We start from the raw sequence: 19095 nt of genomic DNA, 5'->3' as shown, positions 1-19095 counted from the left end.
TGCCTCCTGTGATTCTTCCCCCCAGCCCGGTCGGTTTGGTTCAGGTTAGGATTAGCTGATAGCAAAATGCTCAATGCTTTTTTGCTGTCAAGACTGCAGCTGCAGCTGGACCCGCCCACATTCGCCCACATCCGTCCCGCCGACGGATTGTGCAGGCCCGTGGGAAGTTCACGCTATGTGACGGCTGCTTGCAGGCCTTTCAACGCCCGTGGGGGACTTTGGAAAGCACTCGGAAGTGCTGGCGAGTGGAAGCGAGGGCTTCCTTAGGCGAGGGCTTGTTTTGCTTCCTATCCCGCAAACCTCGTGCGGTTCAGCCCGATGCACCCAGGCTTGGGCCAAGAGCTTTGCTGTTTGAGACCGCGCCAGGCAAATTTCGACTGCAACCTTACAACAATCGACACTATCCGGAAAACTCCCGACGGCGATCAGCGCCATTGCCGCAAACTTCCCAAGGACACGAGGCATGACTGACTGGGGCAACTATGAGGGTGAGTGGAACATTATTTCATTTGGAGAACGGTCCGTCACTGCAATTATCGTTGGCATAATCAAACCCTGTTCGAGAGCCCGACCGCTGACCAAGGCATATTCCATGCCCCCAGGATACCAAGGCGTCGCGCGCCATTTTCCGGGTTCTCCTTCTTCACCACATGTCAAAGACCCCCGTCTGTGCCTGCTTGAAGCCCTGATCCCGGATATCTTCAGAGCCAGCAAAGTAGGGGACATTGGCTGCAACGCTGGAGCTGTCACCGTCCAACTTGGTAAGTGTGTTGGCCGTGTTGGGATAACCCTGCCAATACCCAAGCGATTAATGTTTGGCTTTTTGATATTGACCTCTCAAGCCCTCAACTTCGATGCTGCCTCCGTGACGGGTGTGGACATCGACGAGAACCTGATCAAACAAGCTCGCAGCCATCTCTCTTTTCGGTCCTCCCGCGTTCGGCCTGCCACGCACGAGACCGCAAGAGCTACAGATTACTTTCCCATCTCCGCGGTGCTCCAGCACGGTCACCGATCCCAACATTTAGTGAGTAGGGATGCCATCGCACAAACGTTTAATTCTGCTATTTCTCCATCTCAATGGCCTGAAGTGACATTCGTCTGCGAAGATTGGGCTGTGTCAAACAACCCGGCCACTTCTGGCCCTTTCCACGTCCTTCTCGCCTTGAGCGTCATCAAATGGATACATCTAGAGCACCTGGACGGGGGCTTGGAAGCCTTCTTCAAAAAGTGCGCTTCATCGCTCGTGGAAGGCGGTTACCTCGTGCTTGAGATCCAGCCATGGAAATCATACGAGAAGGCGGTGGGCCCCAAGAAATCTCCGCACTTCAGGGAGAATCTTAAGCGAATAAAACATCGACCTGAAACATCATTCACCGAACTATTGGAACAGCATGGGCTCTTTCATTTTGCTATGTCCGAGGAATTACCGCGCCGGATAAGCGTATATCGAAAACATGACCAGCAGGATGTTGTGCGGGGTGGATAGGTTATCCTAGGACCCGGTGAGGAGCTTCTGACATCTGGCACGAGCCGATTTCTGGTTCTAGACTCGATCATGCATTTCATTTCCAGTCTTCGGTAATTGCCTAAAGCTCTCGCGAGCAATTCTGAACGCCCATCCAATTAGGGGACCGGAGTATGGCATAAGCTGCCCGTATTTCTTTATCTGACCAATCTCCCGCTCTGAATTTTCGGCAATTGGAGGTTATTTGGAGATCCCTTTAACCAGGACAAGTCCCCTTCCCCCCGGCCCTCACTCTATTGACACTACATGATATCAAGATGTCGGACTAGCGTCTGACTAAATTTTTCCGTCAATTCTTGTTCTTGATTGCGCTTTTCACGTGTGCAGTCCTAGTATTCCGCGCACTGCAGTGAGACCTAACAATCCTAGTTCTCCACCTAACAAATGATTGATCCGTATTTTGTGGGCCTTCAAACCGTATCGCGTGGGCAGAGACGAGCGACTTCCTCAGAGCACTAAATACGCCTGGTCGCTACGAGATCGTCGCTTCTGTGGGCTTTGCGCTACTTCTTTCCCTGCCTTGACAACTCGCCACCCGCATAACCCTGGGACTCGCGATTTATTGGATCCCTAGATGACCACATTGTACGACTGAGACCGGAAAACTAACATCCAATCGACCTACTCCAAAAGAATCAGAGAAGCCAATTGCAACTGATGCCAAGTCCGGTCTACGGATGCTGGGTGTGGGGATGCCTGCAGAAGCTAGGAAGAAAACGAACTAAAGTGAAATGACGACAACCCGAGCTGTCAGTCCGGGCCGACAAATGCTCTCATGACTTCCCTATGACTGGTTGAGCGCTGACTCTGTAGCCTTCTCTGCATGCTGCTGTCCCGCATCAATGCATTATCGTCGGTCGTTCCATTCAACCCGTCACTCTCCATTTACCGCATTGCACTTTCCACTTTGATATCCGCTAAATTGAGACTTGTGCGGTTCATTCGGTACCTGCTTGAGCATCCCGCAATTGCCGCTTCCCACGCGCATAATTCATATTGCTAAATGACTTCAATTTTCTTCCCGCAGGGTTCAGTCCATCCCGCGCGTTTTCTACATGAGAATATCGAGCGATATTAATCTCAAGCCGTAGGACCGTCGTGAGTGCGCTGAATGCTCGGGTTACCAGCACGGCTTGGTATCTTGAGACTGGAAGGCAATGTTCGCTGGCTGTCTGAGACGGTTATCCATCACCTTCATTCTGATATCGTCAAAAGGACTGATGAGTAAACTCAGGGTCTAGAGCTCACTGTTTTCCTCAAAGACCAATTCTACACAAAATCAATACCATTCCTACAAATCGTCTACTTCGCCTCGCGACCTAACCACCAATCCAAGCATTGGTTTTCTAAGGTCTCACCGAATGGCCCAAGCTTTTCAAAGTCGGGAATGGCATTCACGAACCTGCTGTAAGAGAGGCGCTGTAGCTCCACTACTACAGTCGTCAAACTGTAATGTAGGGCATTGACGTTTGGACAATTCACAACATTAAAATCTGTTTTGCTACCAACAGAATCATCCCGACGTGAGGATCTCTGTGCGTTCGACCGAATTCTGACTGCGCATAGATGTATCCAACTCGACTTCGCATCTAGCTTCCAAGGAGAAGATAAGATGTAATATTTGAGGTAATAACGGCTACCGATGATCGATTAGGCGTCCGTTATCAGTCTCACAATCCTACCCAGGAGACATACGTAGTCTTGGAGCATATGGAGAGGCCTACAGGCGGTCTAAATGCCTGACACGTCACCATCTTTCACTGGAAGCATGATAATTGCTTTCTAGGTGAACGCCGCACATTGACCACGTCTACTCGCTACTGCCGCCTAAGAAGCAAATAAATGCCGCACCTAGGTATCAGACAGAATCAAAATAGGCAGGATTGTTAATTCAAAACCATCGTGAACGTCTGCTAATAGTATGGACAAATTTGTAAGATTAGGTAACAAACACACCTGGCGTCCGATAAGTGTTTTTTCTTCCAATAGTTGGCATGCTGGCTCCTCTAACGTCTCAACACATGATTGAATTGACGTGGGACGGCTGTGCTAACGTCCTTGCTAGTTATGAGGAGATGCAAATTCGGGATTCGCGGCAACACGTCTTTGCGAGAGGGATCTTTCCGCCGCTGCCGACTTCTGCACTTGAATTATGTCGCGTTTCCTAGAGTGCTCGGAACCTCACCTTTCTCGGCAACCGTTAGTGCACTACATGGCGATGGGCCGACCATACTCGTGACACAAGCATGGTTGCACCGGCGTGAACTCCGGATTTTTTGGCTGGACTGACAACAACGAACCGTTCGATCTCTCCAGCGGGGACCGTCACACGACAAGGTACATCGAAGAGACTACAACAAACTTTTCTATAAGCGAATGAATAGGAAACTGTGGCAGGACAAAAGGTAGCCGGCAGTGGCGATGTAATCGATGTTCAACGTGGAGCACGTTCAGCCTCAGCCGCAGATTGTGGAGTACAACATAAATGCAGGTCAGAACCGGTTACCAGAACTCAGGGACGAGATATGCAGCTAACCCGAAGATGCCGTCGGAACTCCTTAAATACGGTTGACCGGCGATCAAGCAGTCCTACATAGTTCTAGATGGGGAGTTCAGGGGCTAAAAATATCGTTGCCTGAGATTTCAATCTTGATGTTCGAGTAAGCGGAACGAGGAGATTTTTGGCTGATGTAATAAGGCACCCGGGCGGTGGCGATGGTGGCAAAAGCGATGTGGCACTTGTAGCACCCATGATTTCGTGACTGACATGCTTATTAGAGATGGCGAGAGAGTCTTGTGATGAGTATTTCAGCGAGTCTTTTTCAAGCAAGGCGATGGATGTTCTCTGGAACAGCTCGTTCAGGCAATCCGGCCATTGGGACCAGGCGCTTGGATTTGGATCGGTGTTCCACAGCATTGAGCGTTCGCATTCATTCTAAACTCAAGTTCCTAGAAAGATAAGCAGAAGAGAAAAACAATAACACTCGGCTTTTTCGAATGTCTAAATTTATCTACCCCTGAAATGCAAAGAAAGAACAAGTGGTGCAATGAATGAAGAGAAACGAGCATGTACGACTGACTGCATTTTGCATGTTCGGTGTTTAATAATGCTCCGACTAGCAAGCATTGTGCCGCATCTCAGTCGGTGAGCGTCCTGTACAGCGAAGACCGTTCAGGGGATCATTTCTTTTTTTTTTCTCCTGCACCTTTCGTCATAAGGTTGGCTCTGGTGTACCTTTTCGCATTTCGCCCCAGAGTCATTGGCTAAGTATAGACCCGAAGTGCTCAGGAGATCAGAGATGCTGTCGGTGAGAGAAGAGAGTGCAGTATCCCTATACTCTGCCTGCTCGGGAGTGCTTAGGGAGGGCTTAAGGGGAGTTTAGAGGCTGGCTTTGCGGCTTGGCGATTAGTAGAGAAAGGCGGGACAGCACACATTCTCTTGTGATCCAGCCCTAGCGGCGACTTTTCCGTAATCGCGTAATCCAACTGTACTCGAGGGCAGTCAAGGGCATCGATTGGGTCGAGGTAGGTTTTGGGGGGCTGCGGCGTCGGCATGATGGGCATATTGCAGCCCCTTGCGCGCTGCAGAACATCCATCGCCGCTTCCCCCTGGCTGTGTAACGGCAGACAGCTCATCCGTCGCTGATCCCACAACAGCCCTCCTCGACGCACGGCATGCTGGACTGGGCTGCATATCGCCCATCATCGTCGACCTTTCTACGAGGGCACGCTTTGTCGAAGGACCAGCGTCGCGAATGGGCCGTCTCTGCTGCTGCTTGAGTCGCTCGAACCTGCTCGACCTGGCTGCCACGTAGCGGGTCGCGAGTGTTTTTTTCCTCTGCTGCAACTCGATCAACTCATGCAACTCATGCAACTCATGAGACGACTCCCTTTCAGGCGCGCCGGGCAGCGCATCGCGACGTCGACAAATGCTCTTCTGCCATTCCACAATTCCTGCAACATTTTCCCACTCCTTCTAGGATGACGTCCCAACAGTCAATGATTCCATGGGGCTCCCGCATGGCCCTGACGCCCCCCCCGGCCTGAGCGCGTCGCCGTAATCATCGTCGTCGTTGAAGGGGTGCGCGCGCGCGCGGTGGCGGTTTGGCTCAGCTCGCCCGAACCGCCTCGCACACGCCCGGCCAAGTGTGTTGGGGGCGCGTGAGCGCGCAGGCATGGAGGTGGAAATGAAATATTTATATCCATTCCTACTTCTCACCTCTGCGGGCTACCTTGATGCTCAATAATCACGGTAATCACGATAATCACGTCAGTCCGAGGGCTCCGTCTGTAGGTAAGTCTGAGACAATGTTTTCTATTTCTGCACTGGCCCTTCCTGCCCTCTCTCTGTCCGCTCTCGGAGTGCAAGCCTCGACCAATTAAGCCGGTAAGCCGCAAAACCTGACGACTCTCTGGCGCGCGCGCGTGCCGTGGGCAGGACGCGGCGCGCTGTAGAGCACCAACAGCACCAACAGCACCACCAGCATCACCAGCACCACCGGCCATTGGTGGGCGTTGGCGCGAGCAAAGCAAGAAGCATTCGATCATGACATGAGCCTAAAGCTCGCCCTCGAGTTACAGCAGCCAGTAATAACTACTACACAGCCATCACATAACCAGGACTTAGAAAAGCCATAAAGCCATAAAGCCATAAAAGCCATCAACTAATTCTATGCGGGCATAGCTATAGGGCACACCATCCGCATCTCCTCAGATCGGAAACACGGCCGGCGGGAATCCTCCCACATCATCCTAGGCAAGATCTGATTTTGTCTCACAGCCATTTTTCAACATACCCTGCGCGCCGTCAGCTTACATATGGTATCCTTGCCACCACCACGACGCAGGAAGCGAATGACCTTTGAAAGCACGTCGTACACGCCGTCGTAAACGCCCACTACAACGAGGGTTCTGGGCGGGGTATACATATACCGGGACACTGATCGCTGCGCCCCGAGAGCGAGACGCGAGAGAGACCCGAGCCATCACCTCTCTTCTTTTCCCCGCGTTACAATCAATTCCAATTCTCCCCCCCTTGCCTCGCCTCGCCTCGCCTCACCTCACCTCCCCTCTCACTCCCACCCGCAAAGCGAGAGTGAAAGAGAGATAGAGAGAGGGATATAGAGAGAAACAAAGAGAGAGCGAGAGGCCATGCCTCCTGACAGTTCGTCCTTCACGGCGCTCAACATCCCGCCGTCGGCTGTGCCAGAATGGATGGGATCCTTCACCCTTGCGGCACCACCGAACACGGACCTCTGGCGGAAACCCCCTTCTCGTGATACATCGACGGCCCCCATCCTCTACACAGCGCTGCGCAACCCTTTTATCGCCGCCGAAGTTACCGTCTCGGCCGATTGGGAGCTCGAATGGGATCAGGGCGGGCTGGTGATATTCGCAGGCGCGCCGCCGGGGCGCATTGGTGGGTCAGCAGCGCAGACGGGCACAGCAGCAGCAACATCTACAACAGCAGGAGTGGGCGTGGTGGCAGCAGCAGCAGCAGTGGTGGGGGCGGCGGCAGCGGCACAGGGGGACGCGCCGCCAGCGTACGTGCCGCCAGCGCCAGCATCCAAGTGGGTGAAAGTCGGGCTGGAGTTCTGCAACAACGCGTGCCACGCGACGTCGGTATGCGCGACGGCGGACGGGGCGGACTGGGCGCTGACGGCGCTGCCGCCGCACCACGCGCGGCGGCTGGACCTGCGCGTCAAGATCGAGCGCATCGGCTACGCCCTCTGGATCTGGTACGAGGACGAGGTCTCCGGCTGGAAGAAGCTGCGCGAGGTGACGTGGTTCTTCTGGGGCGTCGAGGACAAGGCCGTCCGCGTCGGCGTGTATGCGTCCAGACCGGCCAATTTCGGCACGACGCAGTATGAGCGGAGACACGGCGGGCCCAGCGTCACGCAGCGGAATCTCTGTGTGGATTTTGAAGGCTTGGAGATTTTTTAATTCTGTTTGAGGAGAAGGATTGAATTGAACTGGATTAGATTGGGTGGGATTCGATTCGATTTGATTGGTTTGGTAGGAAGAGTGGAGGAGGGGGAATTGGGCTACGGTCGGCTTCTAACCTGTTCATGATGTGATACCATTCGTGTTTCTGACGGGCCAAAACCCATTTTAACTCGCTATTTTTACGAGTATTATTCTTGGATAGACTGAAATGGAGGCACCTCGTTGTAGGCATTTTGGGCGTTCATCTGCTATTCTAAAAATTGGACATACCGTACCTGTTTTTTTCCCTCTGCTTTTTTTCGGGTTCTCCAGAGTCATCGCATTCATTTGCAATTTCTACTCAAAATTGCATCTGTTTATTTCTATCTTTTCAGTTCTTTGAACGTGAATCTTCTTCGTCATGCTTGACCAGAGCATCAAGTGTTATTACTAGTCGGATCATATATATTCCCGGGGTTTCTGCGACGCATGCTGGTGATTGGTCAGCCTTGCTCTTTGCTGCGGTGAATTGGTGCAGCATCTTTCTCTGCTGTATACGCCAGACTCGTCTTCGCAACACTCCTTATTCTATTTCTTGGGTATTTCGGTGTTGAGAGGGTCTATCTCTTGTGCATACTCCTTCTCTTCCACTACCCCCCTGCAAAAACCTTACTTTTCCTACCTACTTCCTAACCTCTCATCCATTCCATCCACCTTCTGCGTCTAGACATCCTCAACCTCACACACTCGCCCATGAAGCTGCTTTTCCCCTCCCCCTCCTCCTCACCCTTATCCCGACAACCACCACAACCACCGCAACCATCCTCCCAACCGGCCATCAAACCTTCTGGACCTTCAACACCACCACCTCACCCAGCATGCATCCACACGCCGCCTCAACATCCACCGCAGCCGCAACGACCTCTCCGGCGCCGAACCCGCCGGGCGCACAGATCTGCTAGACGAACCCGAAGTGCAGCGGCACGTCCGCGGCGCTGCAGGCGTGCTACAGGACCATCGGCGGGCTGGCGGACCCGAACGATTGCGCTTGAGCGGGGCGTTTCAGGCATGTGCGCGCGGTGCAGAGAGTCCGGGGATGTGAAGGGTTTGCGGGTGACTATTACCACCTTCCCCCTTGCTGCGACCTGAGCTTTTTTTTGGTGGGCTGGAGAGGGGAGGGAAGGGAAGGGAAGGGGGGGCTTTGGTGAGAGTGAGTGTGCTGATTTGGGGTGGTTTTGTGCGGCGCGACGACGTGGGGGGAGTGTCAGGATTGCTATATTCGGGGCTAGACGGATCTGTCGACTGGATACTTTCTCTGAGAGCTTGCGTGATTTTTTGCGGGATGAAGGGTGAGCTGCCTTATTTTCTTTATCCCCTCCCCTTCTATCCCGCACTCCTTCTTACCCCCCTCCCCTTTCTACTCCCTCCAACTCCCCCTCTCTCCTTGCTACTCCTGAAACACTATCTAACTCCCCTCTCTCACACAACTCCCAACTAAAAACGCACCAACCAAACCCTACTGGTGCTGGTACTGCTACAGCCACGACCGCCGCTATGATGGCTCAGACCGCGCAATCGGGTCCGACACCAACGCCAGCGGCGAGGCGGGGGCTGGAGAGCCTTGGAGCACTGATACTGGGGGGAGATGCTGTGGGAGGCGCGCCGAGGTTCCGGGCGGTATGGTGATGTGGGCGGCGGGTGCTGTGGCCGTGGTGGGCGGGTTGCTTGCCGTTGCGATTGGGGCTCGGGCTTGGGCTGTAGTGGTGGAGAGGGGGATGGTGTGAATGGGAAGGGTGATAGGAGAACTAGGAGGTTTGTAGGTCGTGGAGGGGAGGTGTAGGAGGCGGCTCATCTTGGATGCTCTGGTTTGTGGAGTTGGGCGTGTCGTCTTCCCGCCGTTTCGGGCGTCCGAGCAGAATATGTGGAGACGAGGGAACTAAAGCTGGTAAGAGTACGGCGAGTCTCGTCCTAGTATCATAGTAATCTCGAGCTTCTGGTACTCTCTGCGGCTCTTATATCTAAGCCGGTGTTCGTCAAACTCCTCCAACATCTCCCGCATATTCCACCTACTCCCTTCACTCCCACCCGCAAACGACGAATTAAATAGTCAAGATGTTTACAATTCATCCTACCTCCATCTCACACCTACTATAATCCCCCAACCCAAAAATCCGTACCTGAAAACACCGAAAAACCGCCGCCACATAAAATAAGCACAGCAAAGCCGAGCCCGATTTGAGGCTCTTCCCCTTCCTCCCAGGACGCCCAATCGTTAGACAAAACGCCAGTCAGTGAAGCAAGCCGACTTGGACGCTTCGATTCGCTGCCGGAAAAAAAAAAGAGATACATGAAGCGCTCAAGGGGTACCCAACAGCGCGTTTTCTTGCTACGCTGGTAATATCGTACGCTATTACCCAATCCAACCGTTTAGAAACGCAAAATAGATGGCCGTGCATGCAAAAGTGTTTAGTCCTTGGTTTTGGTCTGCTTCTTGGCTGTGCCAATGTGCGTGTTGTGCACCTATGGCTATAATTAGCTTTTGACGTTCGACAAGAGTAAAGATTCGAGGTATACCTTTGTTGCAAACTTCAAACTCGTAATAGTTTCGTTCAGATGCGCCTGGAGTGGGCTGATCATGACGAACATGAGCGTCTTCGAGTTGCCACCGAGAGAATACTGCAGGAGGTAGGTCAACTGGAATGAGCATTAGCAAGCTGTTCCTCATAACTTTAAGAGCTGCCGGAGCCCAGCATGAACTTACCTTGCTGTTCCGGTACGGGATATGGGAGCCCTCCTTCGCATTCCCTAGTGCATTGATGACATCCCCGAGACATGTCAAGCTTTTGTTGATACTCTGTGTCTCCTTGAGGCGCTCTCCCGTAGCTTGACTGTGAGCGAGTCTCTCGCTGCCTGCCAAATCAACTAGATTGAGAGTACCCTCGCTCCTCTCTCCGGTAATGCTGTTTTTGCCCAGAAGCTTGAGGATGAACACCGAATGACTTCGCGAGGAGCGCTCGTTAGCCTTTGTGGCCGCGACGCTACGATTATTGGTCGCTCTCTTCAGCATCTCATGAACGCGCTCAGGTCCATCAAGCAGCACAGCCGTGACATCTGTGATAATAGTCTGCTTTTTCGCCGTATCATGTCTGATCTCGAGCTTCTTCTTGTCCAGGTCCTCCGATTTTCCAAGGAGGTCGTTGAGGTTCTCGTTGTATACTTCAACAAAAGAGCCCTCCATCTTATACTTCCAGCCCTTTTCTTCAAGTCGAGTGGCCTCAGCGTAGATTTGTTGCACGGCTCGTGGAATCATACCGTCAGCGGCGGACATGGTAAAAGTCTTACCGGAACCAGTCTGACCATAGCAGAAAATGCACACATTATAGCCATCAAGCGCGCTCTGCACTAGCTGGCTAATCTCCTCAAACACCTCGGCGTTTTGTGATTGAGGACCGAACACGCGGTCGAAGGAAAAGGGGTTGATAGCTGTGGTAACGTTTCCAAGCGCGCTACGTTGCTCTGGACCTTGGATAACCACCTCTTTACTATCAGTATCCGCGTCCGGAAATTCGATTTTGGCTGGTCCGGTTTCGGTCGACGTAAGCGCTGGTCGAACACGGCAGAAGACGCGAATATTGCCTTTAAGTTCTTGGACTTGATTATGCAGCTTGCGGCGGAGTGTTTCTTCAGCACGGAGCTTTTCATTGGCAAGATCTGCTGCATCGATTGCTTCCTGCATTTGTCTGTGCAAATCTGCGAAGGCCTGTGACTGGGCCTGATTGCCAGATTCGAGGAAATCGATATTGGCCTTCATTGCGCGGTTCGATGTCTCTAGGGTTAGATTGTTTGCTGATGCCTCCGTTAGCCTATCTTGGAGATTGGCCTTCAGAGACTTCTCCCGTTCTAGCTCTGAGGTAATTTGAGCAAGTTCTCCTCGAATACTCTGGGCCTCCCTTTCCTTGACGTCAAGATCTAGTCCAGCATTTTGGATTCTTAGAGCACACTGTGTTTGAATCTCCTGTACTTCTCGTGTTCTCCTGCTCCGCTCATCTTCAATCTCAGTCTTCAACCGTCGCTCCGATTCGGCCAACTCATCTCTGTGAAGTTTAATTAGCTTGTCGAGTTCGGCTTCGAACTCCTTTCGTAATTTGGTGGTTTCTTCTTCGGTGCCTTTGCGTGACCTCTCCGTTTCTTTGCGATGCTGATCCCGTAGGTCTTCCATGTCGTTGCGATGTTTCCGTCGGAGATCGTCCACTTCAAATGAATGACTCCTCCGAGTATCTTCTAAAGCCATATTGGAAGTCGAGAGTTTAACCTTCGTATCTTCCAGTTCAGTCTGCAGCTTAGTATTGATCGCTGTAAGTTGTGTGCGGATACCTTCCAATTCATTGACTACAGAAATCAACCCATACGTCAACTTCAAATTACTCGGGGAACGCATAGGAATGGTAGCCAAAAACTCTTGAACAGAAGAACGAATAGCGAAAAGAGACGTACGCCTAGATTTCAATATATCGACGGTTTCCTTCAAAGAGTTCCTTTCAGTCACCGTGCCTTCCACGGTCTTTTTGAAATTGTTGAACTCTTGCTCCATATTTTCGATTCGGCTTTCAGTGTCCCAAACTGCCTCACGCGTGTTAGAATACTTGGACAAAAATCTTGGTTTGCTTGGTGAACTGGCACGTGAACATGACCTTGAAGTGGCCATGATAGGTGTAGGAGAAACAACACGTTGAGGTGTTGGTGCAGCTCGGGGTATACGAGAAGGGGTCATAAGCAGTTGATGTTCCTCTTCAAGGATTGCATTGCAGTCCTCTTCTGCATTAAAGCTCGAGCTAAGAGAGAGGCTCTCAAAGACCGAGCTCAGGGAGCAATCTCGATAAGGGACGACCGCAAATGATTGTGAAGAGGGACGAGAGGGTGTTTGGGGAGGGGGGGTTGCAGCAAGGCCGTTTGACCCGATATTATATATATAATCCCGGGAGTCGTTGCGTCCTCGCAGCTTCTTCAAATTCAAACGTTGCTGATATGCAGTAACGAAAATTGGGGTGGAACCTTTGCGTGTATCAACACCTTGCTCACCTCCCATCGAACGATCGTCAAACGATGATTTAGGACGTGAGGTCGGTTGATGAGAGGCGCTCCTACTATGGCCATATTGACCGTATGCTGTTTGCGGACGATAGTTGTTCATCACGGATGGTGGCTTGCTTCCGTGACCCACGCTGCTACCGAAAGACGAAGTTGACATAGGTCGCGACGACGCAGCGGATGGGACGCGGGAAGTCGAAGATGAGAATGTTCCATTTCTGACGCCATTCGCCGCAGTACCCTTGACGGTGCTATTTGCGGGTTTCGTGCTCGGCGGAGCTGGCTGGCTCTGTCGAATTGGCTCGCCTCCGCGTTCCATCAGTGTCTTTCGCTGTTTAGGCGCAGGTTCGGGTACTGCGCAGGTTCGGGGATTAGCCATGGAGTTTACTACTAGATATTGGATAGCGCATACGTCCGAAAGGTTTATGCTTCTGAGTCGCTCCTTGATTCGGAGGCGGCAACATTGCTCTCGAATTGTTGGTAGACTGAGACATCTCCATGAGGCCCTTTGTTGGTGGAGATAGAGGGGGTATTTTAGAAGGCGGCCGTAGCCCAGAGGCTCTAATAGACTGTCACAGCGTATTTTGTTAGTATTGGACAATTCGACAGCTGAAGAAGCATTGCGCGCATCAGTATCTAGAGGTAGCGGAGGGAGACGGCATACCGCATTCTCATTTGATTCCATGGCGGTAAAGTCAGAGCAGGATCGTCAAATACAAGAAAGAGACTCAGCACTCCATTGAGGGTCTGGAAAGAAGGATAGCCGAGAAAGTGGTGGAATTGGTGGTTGTCAAGCAGCGCTGGTAGTGGTGGGTATGGGTGTTTTCGAAGTCGGGGCGAGTAAACAAAGCAGCGACGGGCAGCCAAAGGATCGGAAACATGCACCGCCCCGTAGTAATCAGCCACAACCATCAGCCACCGCTCGCTCTCTCTTTCACATGCGCGACATCACCATTCGCGCGCCAAGCGACATTTCGTCGGCATATTACCAACCCTGCACCGTCACTTTGCGACCACCTCGTTATCACATCCGCTCCTCCATCCTCTGCTGCAAGCCGACTTCTTACTCTCTGATGGACAGGTAACGCGCAATCTTACAGCTTCGAAGCAAAATGGAGAAATATTCGCAGTTCCGCGACAGAGGTGAGAAATAAGACTGTCACTTTTTTCCACATTTCATGCATCAATCACACATGTCTTCCCACCGATGGCTGCTAAAAAAATCTCAGGATCTGGCATTGCACCATTCTTCCCTATTCCGTCTCCGCCTACAGGATTCCTCTTCCTTCCAATCCACATTTTCCTTTTCGCCATCCGTGTCCCCCCGCTGCTCTGCATGTCGATCTTCTACTTTGTCATCTTGCGATGGCTGCCAGTCGGGTCGCTAGCCAAGAAGGCTGCATTGTGGTGCATGATTGGGATACCAGGCATATGGTGGATAGATCTGCAGATAGACCGCGTTAAGAGAGGGTAAAGTTGTCCACAAACATCTCCGATGCAACTCAAACCTCCCGAAACCTCTCTACTCAGCTGTGCTGACACCTCCCAGCTCTCTAGCCAAGCAAAATGCGCATCGCCTCCCCTCCCCCGGCACCATCATCGCATCCTCATTTACCTCGCCCCTCGATTGTCTTTACCTCGCCGCTATCTTCGACCCCATCTTCACAGCCTCCTATCCCACAACGCGGGAAGTGCAGCGCATCTCACTCTTCCGCGCTATGCAGCTCGCCCTCCTCCCACCATCCCTCCATCCGCCTCCCTCCGCACGCCTGACCACGCTCTCCGCGCTACTCGCCGATAACCCCTCGGCCATCATCGTCGTGCTGCCCGAATGCACCACCACGAACGGCCGCGGCATCCTACCCTTCTCGCTAAGCCTGCTCTCCGCACCGCCCAGCACCAAGATCTTCCCCGTCAGCCTGCGCTACACCCCCGGCGATATCACGACGCCGGTGCCCAGCGAGTACCTCTCGTGGCTGTGGCGCCTGGCCTCGAAGCCGACGCACTGCATCCGCGTGCGCATCGCCGAGTGCGTCTACAACAACGCCTCGCCGACCACGCCCTCCGCTGCGACGACCAACTCTGCTGCGAGGCGTAACGGGGTGCACAAAGGCGCATATGATACGAATTTCTTCGATAGCACGTCGATTGGCGACTACGTGAGCAGCAGCGATACGCTGGTAGACAGCGAGGCGGCGGCCGACGACGGGCTGGGCGGCGACGAGCGGCACGTGCTGGAGCGGGTGGGGGAGGACTTGGCACGGCTGGGGCGGGTAAAGAGGGTTGGTTTGGGGGTGCAGGAGAAGATTGAGTTTGTGAAGATTTGGAAGAAGAGGCGGTAGAGCGAGATCGGGGTATCGGGTGAAAACGCAACAGAATAACGAAACGTAAGGGAAACGGAAATAGAGTGGGAATTAGCATGGAGGGATGTCCATGGCGAGCAGGGCATGCCACGCAACGTAGGATAGGACAAAGGCATGCGCAAGGCCGCCCAGCCCGGTCAGCCCTAAGGCTTCGGGCTTGTCACACTGCGCGGCTTAAACTCGAGCTTCTTGTACTCCCTCTAGGAACTGTTTCCGCTGTACCCAGTAACCCCCTTCCTTCCAATCACCCCCCTGCACGTGCCTCCACCTCATCTCACCTCATCTCGTGCCCCCGTTGCCCGCATCTCAGCCTTGTCACATAGCAAATGCGTCAAATGAGCGGATTGATATATATTTATTCTGCCCCTATCACCTACTCCCTTCCCTTCTGACTATCTTCCATACAAACTCGCCGATCCCATCTCAACAAAAGAAAGCCCACAACACGTTCCAACGGCCACCAAAAAAGGGAAAAATAGAGAAATTAAAAAATTCCGAGCCAGACAAAGGAGAGTATAGAAAAAGTCCCAAGTAGTTAAGTCTGCGCGCCTCTCAGCACACAATCAGATGCACAAGCATGCCAATCACACAAGCACACACTCACTCACACACAGCACGCACACACTCACGCACGCTCCAGTCGCGGGCGGGGAGAGAAGGAAAAAGAGCCGCGCACCCGGACCCCACCTCCCCCTCTCGCAGACACGGATGCAGACACAGTCAGAAGCAGAGAAGCGGATAGATGGATGGATTAGACGGATGGAAAGAGCCCCTGATGTTCTTGATTCCCACAAATGCTAGTCCAAAAAAGGCCTCAGCCCCCCATCACGCAAAGACAAGCAAAAAGAATACCGCTGGCTCGGCAGATAAAAGGAAAGAAAAAATGATTGCACCGCGAAGGCAGCGCGTGGTGAGGTAAGAGAATGGGGGGGACGAAATAGACAGGTATACATATCCAGTGACCTCGCGGAGGAAAATAGAAATAAAAACAGGAAAACATGAGCAAGGGGAAAGCAGCAGGGGAGGCGGGGGCGCAAGAAAAGGAAGTATAAGTCTCCGTTCCCTTGCGCAACCTTGTCCTCCTCTCTTGGCTCTCCCCCGCCCTAATCCGACTCTTTTGATGCATCAGAAAATGTGAGTGTCCCTTCCGCTAAGGGGACTTTTTGCTTTTTGGGTTATGAACACATCCGCAACAGACACTCTGGAGCGCGCCGGTGCGGTGAGAAAAGCTGGTTGGAAGAAAGACACGCACTGCCGCCTGGGGGGAGGAAGGGGGAGGAGAGGGGGCTTCCAGAGCGAGATTCAACAACACTCCGTTTAAGGGCCCTGGCCGCCATGCAAATTACAAGGGATTAAACAGTACAATCTAAAGCTAGGTAATGCTTGGAATCGAAATGTTCGTTGCACACGATCATGGAGAGAGGATGCTATAGCGCTACGTCGAGAACCAGGCTTACGTCGCTTACCTGCGAGCCCGCGAGATCTTCGAGCACCGGAATCAGGTCGAGCAGTTCGTTGTCGTGAGCGTCGGAAAACCAGCTGCTGATTGGGACGGCGTGCTGCGGGTGGAAGATGTACGATGTTGGGGAATTGTCGATAATAATTGTCTCCCGTAGATCGCGCCCGACTTGTGATAGATCCTGCAGATATGTTAATGCTTGTCTGAAACGCTTGGCAAAGCTTCTACAGACCTTAACATAATTTCCCTGATGGTTGTAACAACTTTCTCGGAACAACCGATGATGTACTACACCGTGAATGTCGAGCTGATCCAAAAGCGGATCACCATACTACATTGCCATGTTAGCCATGGAATCCACCATCACAATTAGCAAAACTCACTTTTGACACCGAGGCGGTAAATACTACCACTTCATATAATTCACCAACCCTCTTCATGAAAGCATCTACACCGGGTCGCTTGATGACATATACATTGTGATACTGTCCTTCAATCTCAACCGGGATGGTGAAATCTGCCTGATGAAGAATCTATGCGAATTGTCAGCTTTGTAAAATGGTAGCTGAGCCAGGATAAGTGCGTTACCTTGAAGCTGCTGTGCACGAGCGTCTCGTCCAAGTCCAACACAAGGCATTTCTTTCCTTTGAACTCTGGCTTAATCGGCGGTAGAAGCCATTTTTGGGTCTCTGCTGGCGTCACAGCAAGGGAAGTCTCTTGACTCTGGTTCTGAGGCGTGGCGCCAGTAGATGTCCTAGTCGGCTCTTGACGCTCGACGAGTGGAGGTGGTGGTGGCAAATCGATTTTGACTGGAGCAGAATCTCTCTGAACCGACTGACTGGCAGTCTCTTCTCCTGCCGTGTGCGTTTCATTGGCGGATATTGGTAGAGAAGGTGGAGCGTCTGTCATCTCGATATCTGTATCTCTTTGCTCCTGTTCCGGCGTCCGATCATGTATGACTTGCTCTTCCTCTTGTGTGACCACTGGAGTTGGTGCTTGTACTGTGACTTGGGGGTTTGCCGCTGAACCCGTGTCGAGACGTCCAGGTTGATTTGGTAGAGGAGGAAGAGGCTGGTCCGTAGATTTCTTTCTAGATGAAGAGGTTCTAGTCACGATTCTGGGTGACGTGGCCGGGACATCTGAAGCTGGCTTGTCCATTGTTGCGTCACCCTGAATTGGCTTTTCGTTCTGTTTATCCCCGCCGTATACTGCGTCACCAGTTTTCTCATCCATAGGTTCCTTCGAATCTGCCGTGCTGGACTCGGCCGCACTTGCATCATGGTTCTTCAACGGGGTAGGCTGGGGGCTACGCCCGGTACGCAGCTTGCTGGTCTTCTTGTTGGCTTCCGTGTTTTCTTCCTGGTCCACAAGAGTTCCGCCAGTCGGCAACCCGCAGCAACTGAGAAAGGAAAAGAAGCCACCCTTCTTCTTAGATTTACTGTGCGTAGACCCTTCTAGTTGCTCGGCCACAGGCGCGGGCTGTGGAGGTTTCTCTGACGTTGCTGGTCTCTGTTGTGAGTGTTTGCTGCTGGCAGTGCTTCCAGCCCTCCGCTTGCCGGTGAGACTGCGTTTAGAGCCTCGTCCTATGCTTTCTGATGAGTCTGCCACGGTAGCTCCACTCAATCCAGTGCCTGTCGGTGTCGAATCTTCATGCGTTTGTGACGAGGAATGAGGAATGCTAAGTAGGGACCGTTTTTTCCGCGGTTCCTCTTCAGTTGTAAGTGTATCTTCAGCGGCCTGCGCAGATGTCGATCTGGATCTCCTGGGATCTTCTGTAGATGGCGGTTCTCGAGAAGATGTTCGTATGGGGAGTCGTGAGTTGGCGTTCGTGGTGGAATTGTCTCGTGACGATGTCGACCCTAAATTGTGAGAGGCGGTTAGCGCGATATATACGAATGATAGAACGCAGAAATGATACGAGGAGACGCACCTGAACCGTTGGCGTGTCCTGAAAAGGAGTTGGCGTCGTTGGTTAGGCCCTTTTCCGCCGCGGGAATTCGACCAGACTGATCCGCAGGTGCCTGCAAGGCCTCGTGGCTCATCTGGGGCAACGGAGGCCTCAGAAAGGCGTCTGAAGCAGCTTAATGCCGTTCTGCGGGGTAGTTCTGATGCCGGACGCTCCTTGCGTTGTCGCGTGGTGGGCTTTCCGCGTGGTGGAAGACGCCGGGACGAAGCAATTAGCCTTCTCAAAGTGGCAATTGACGGCGCGGCAGCGATCAGGCCGAGGTCGCGCGGGAGGGCGACGGCGGGCGGGAAGGTCGCAATGAGAGTGCAGTGCGAGGCTAGAAGTATGAAGGAGACGGGGAGAACTTGGATGGACGGAGCGTGGAGCGAAGATCGGGGAGGTCTGGAGTCGATGAGGCTGGTAACTCGCCTAATGCTAGAGCGGAAATGAGATGAGCAAGAGAGTGCCGTCTCGCAGTGTCAGCACCGGGTAGCGATCAGGTCTGGCGAAGCACTTTGAAGGTAGGGCGTGTCGCGGTATAGCTGGCAGATGGAGTCGCGACGGGGTGTGGGCGGAGTGACAGCTGGGCAAAGGCTGGATGAGGAGATGGCCGCAATGTAGCGGGCGACACGACAGGGGCTGGCTCTGAGGTATTGCTTTCCTAGGCCTTGGCTCGCGTCTAACACAGGTTCGTGTTAGCCGTCTTGCTGCGATATGCCGTCTAGCCTGGTAATAAGGTAGCTAAATTTCAACGACAAGTCAAGCTGAGCGGATTGGATGTAGCAGT

At 52.8% G+C, this 19095-nt stretch overlaps 6 protein-coding genes across 6 annotated transcripts; 4 read left to right on the top strand and 2 right to left on the bottom strand.

The window, feature by feature from the left end:
- Positions 1–226: 226 nt before the first annotated feature.
- On the top strand, positions 227–1815 carry K441DRAFT_653403 (S-adenosyl-L-methionine-dependent methyltransferase). Its single transcript, XM_067647536.1, has 3 exons — positions 227–488; positions 603–761; positions 843–1815. Exons 1-3 carry the CDS (start codon positions 464–466, stop codon positions 1487–1489), a joined length of 831 nt encoding a protein of 276 aa, XP_067508496.1. The 5' UTR covers positions 227–463; the 3' UTR covers positions 1490–1815.
- A 4864-nt stretch (positions 1816–6679) lies between these two features.
- K441DRAFT_684509 (uncharacterized protein) lies at positions 6680–7471 on the top strand (the record flags this gene model as incomplete). Its single annotated transcript, XM_067651787.1, has 1 exon — positions 6680–7471. The coding sequence occupies one exon, from the start codon at positions 6680–6682 to the stop codon at positions 7469–7471; it is 792 nt and encodes a 263-aa protein (XP_067508495.1).
- A 1055-nt stretch (positions 7472–8526) lies between these two features.
- On the top strand, positions 8527–8960 carry K441DRAFT_653399 (uncharacterized protein). Its single transcript, XM_067647535.1, has one exon. It carries the CDS (start codon positions 8796–8798, stop codon positions 8949–8951), a length of 156 nt encoding a protein of 51 aa, XP_067508494.1. The 5' UTR covers positions 8527–8795; the 3' UTR covers positions 8952–8960.
- A 959-nt stretch (positions 8961–9919) lies between these two features.
- K441DRAFT_673967 (kinesin-domain-containing protein) lies at positions 9920–12920 on the bottom strand (the record flags this gene model as incomplete). The annotated part of the gene is made up of 3 exons (XM_067650695.1): positions 9920–9973; positions 10028–10147; positions 10215–12920. The coding sequence occupies 3 exons, from the start codon at positions 12918–12920 to the stop codon at positions 9920–9922; spliced, it is 2880 nt and encodes a 959-aa protein (XP_067508493.1).
- A 733-nt stretch (positions 12921–13653) lies between these two features.
- Positions 13654–14883, top strand: K441DRAFT_541803 (uncharacterized protein; the record flags this gene model as incomplete). The annotated part of the gene is made up of 4 exons (XM_067642664.1): positions 13654–13684; positions 13771–14011; positions 14091–14684; positions 14730–14883. The coding sequence occupies 4 exons, from the start codon at positions 13654–13656 to the stop codon at positions 14881–14883; spliced, it is 1020 nt and encodes a 339-aa protein (XP_067508492.1).
- A 1448-nt stretch (positions 14884–16331) lies between these two features.
- K441DRAFT_540851 (NIF-domain-containing protein) lies at positions 16332–18145 on the bottom strand (the record flags this gene model as incomplete). The annotated part of the gene is made up of 4 exons (XM_067642615.1): positions 16332–16544; positions 16596–16694; positions 16747–16896; positions 16952–18145. Coding segments are annotated over 4 exons (1656 nt in total), but the record flags the coding sequence as incomplete, so codon positions are not given.
- Positions 18146–19095: the final 950 nt, after the last annotated feature.

Source organism: Cenococcum geophilum, assembly GCF_001692895.1.
Source record: "Cenococcum geophilum 1.58 unplaced genomic scaffold K441scaffold_5, whole genome shotgun sequence".
Lineage (NCBI taxonomy): Eukaryota > Fungi > Ascomycota > Dothideomycetes > Gloniales > Gloniaceae > Cenococcum > Cenococcum geophilum.
Note: the sequence above shows the minus strand (reverse complement) of the source record. Positions and strands in the feature narration are given on the sequence as shown.

Excerpts from the sequence above, each read along its gene's own strand:
- K441DRAFT_653403 (XM_067647536.1), top strand. The coding sequence starts at position 464 with ATGACTGACTGGGGCAACTATGAGG. Across the intron at positions 489-602 it reads TGACTGGGGCAACTATGAGG|GATACCAAGGCGTCGCGCGC; the intron begins GTGAGTGGAACA and ends CCATGCCCCCAG. Across the intron at positions 762-842 it reads AGCTGTCACCGTCCAACTTG|CCCTCAACTTCGATGCTGCC; the intron begins GTAAGTGTGTTG and ends TGACCTCTCAAG.
- K441DRAFT_653399 (XM_067647535.1), top strand. The coding sequence starts at position 8,796 with ATGAAGGGTGAGCTGCCTTATTTTCTTTATCCCCTCCCCTTCTATCCC.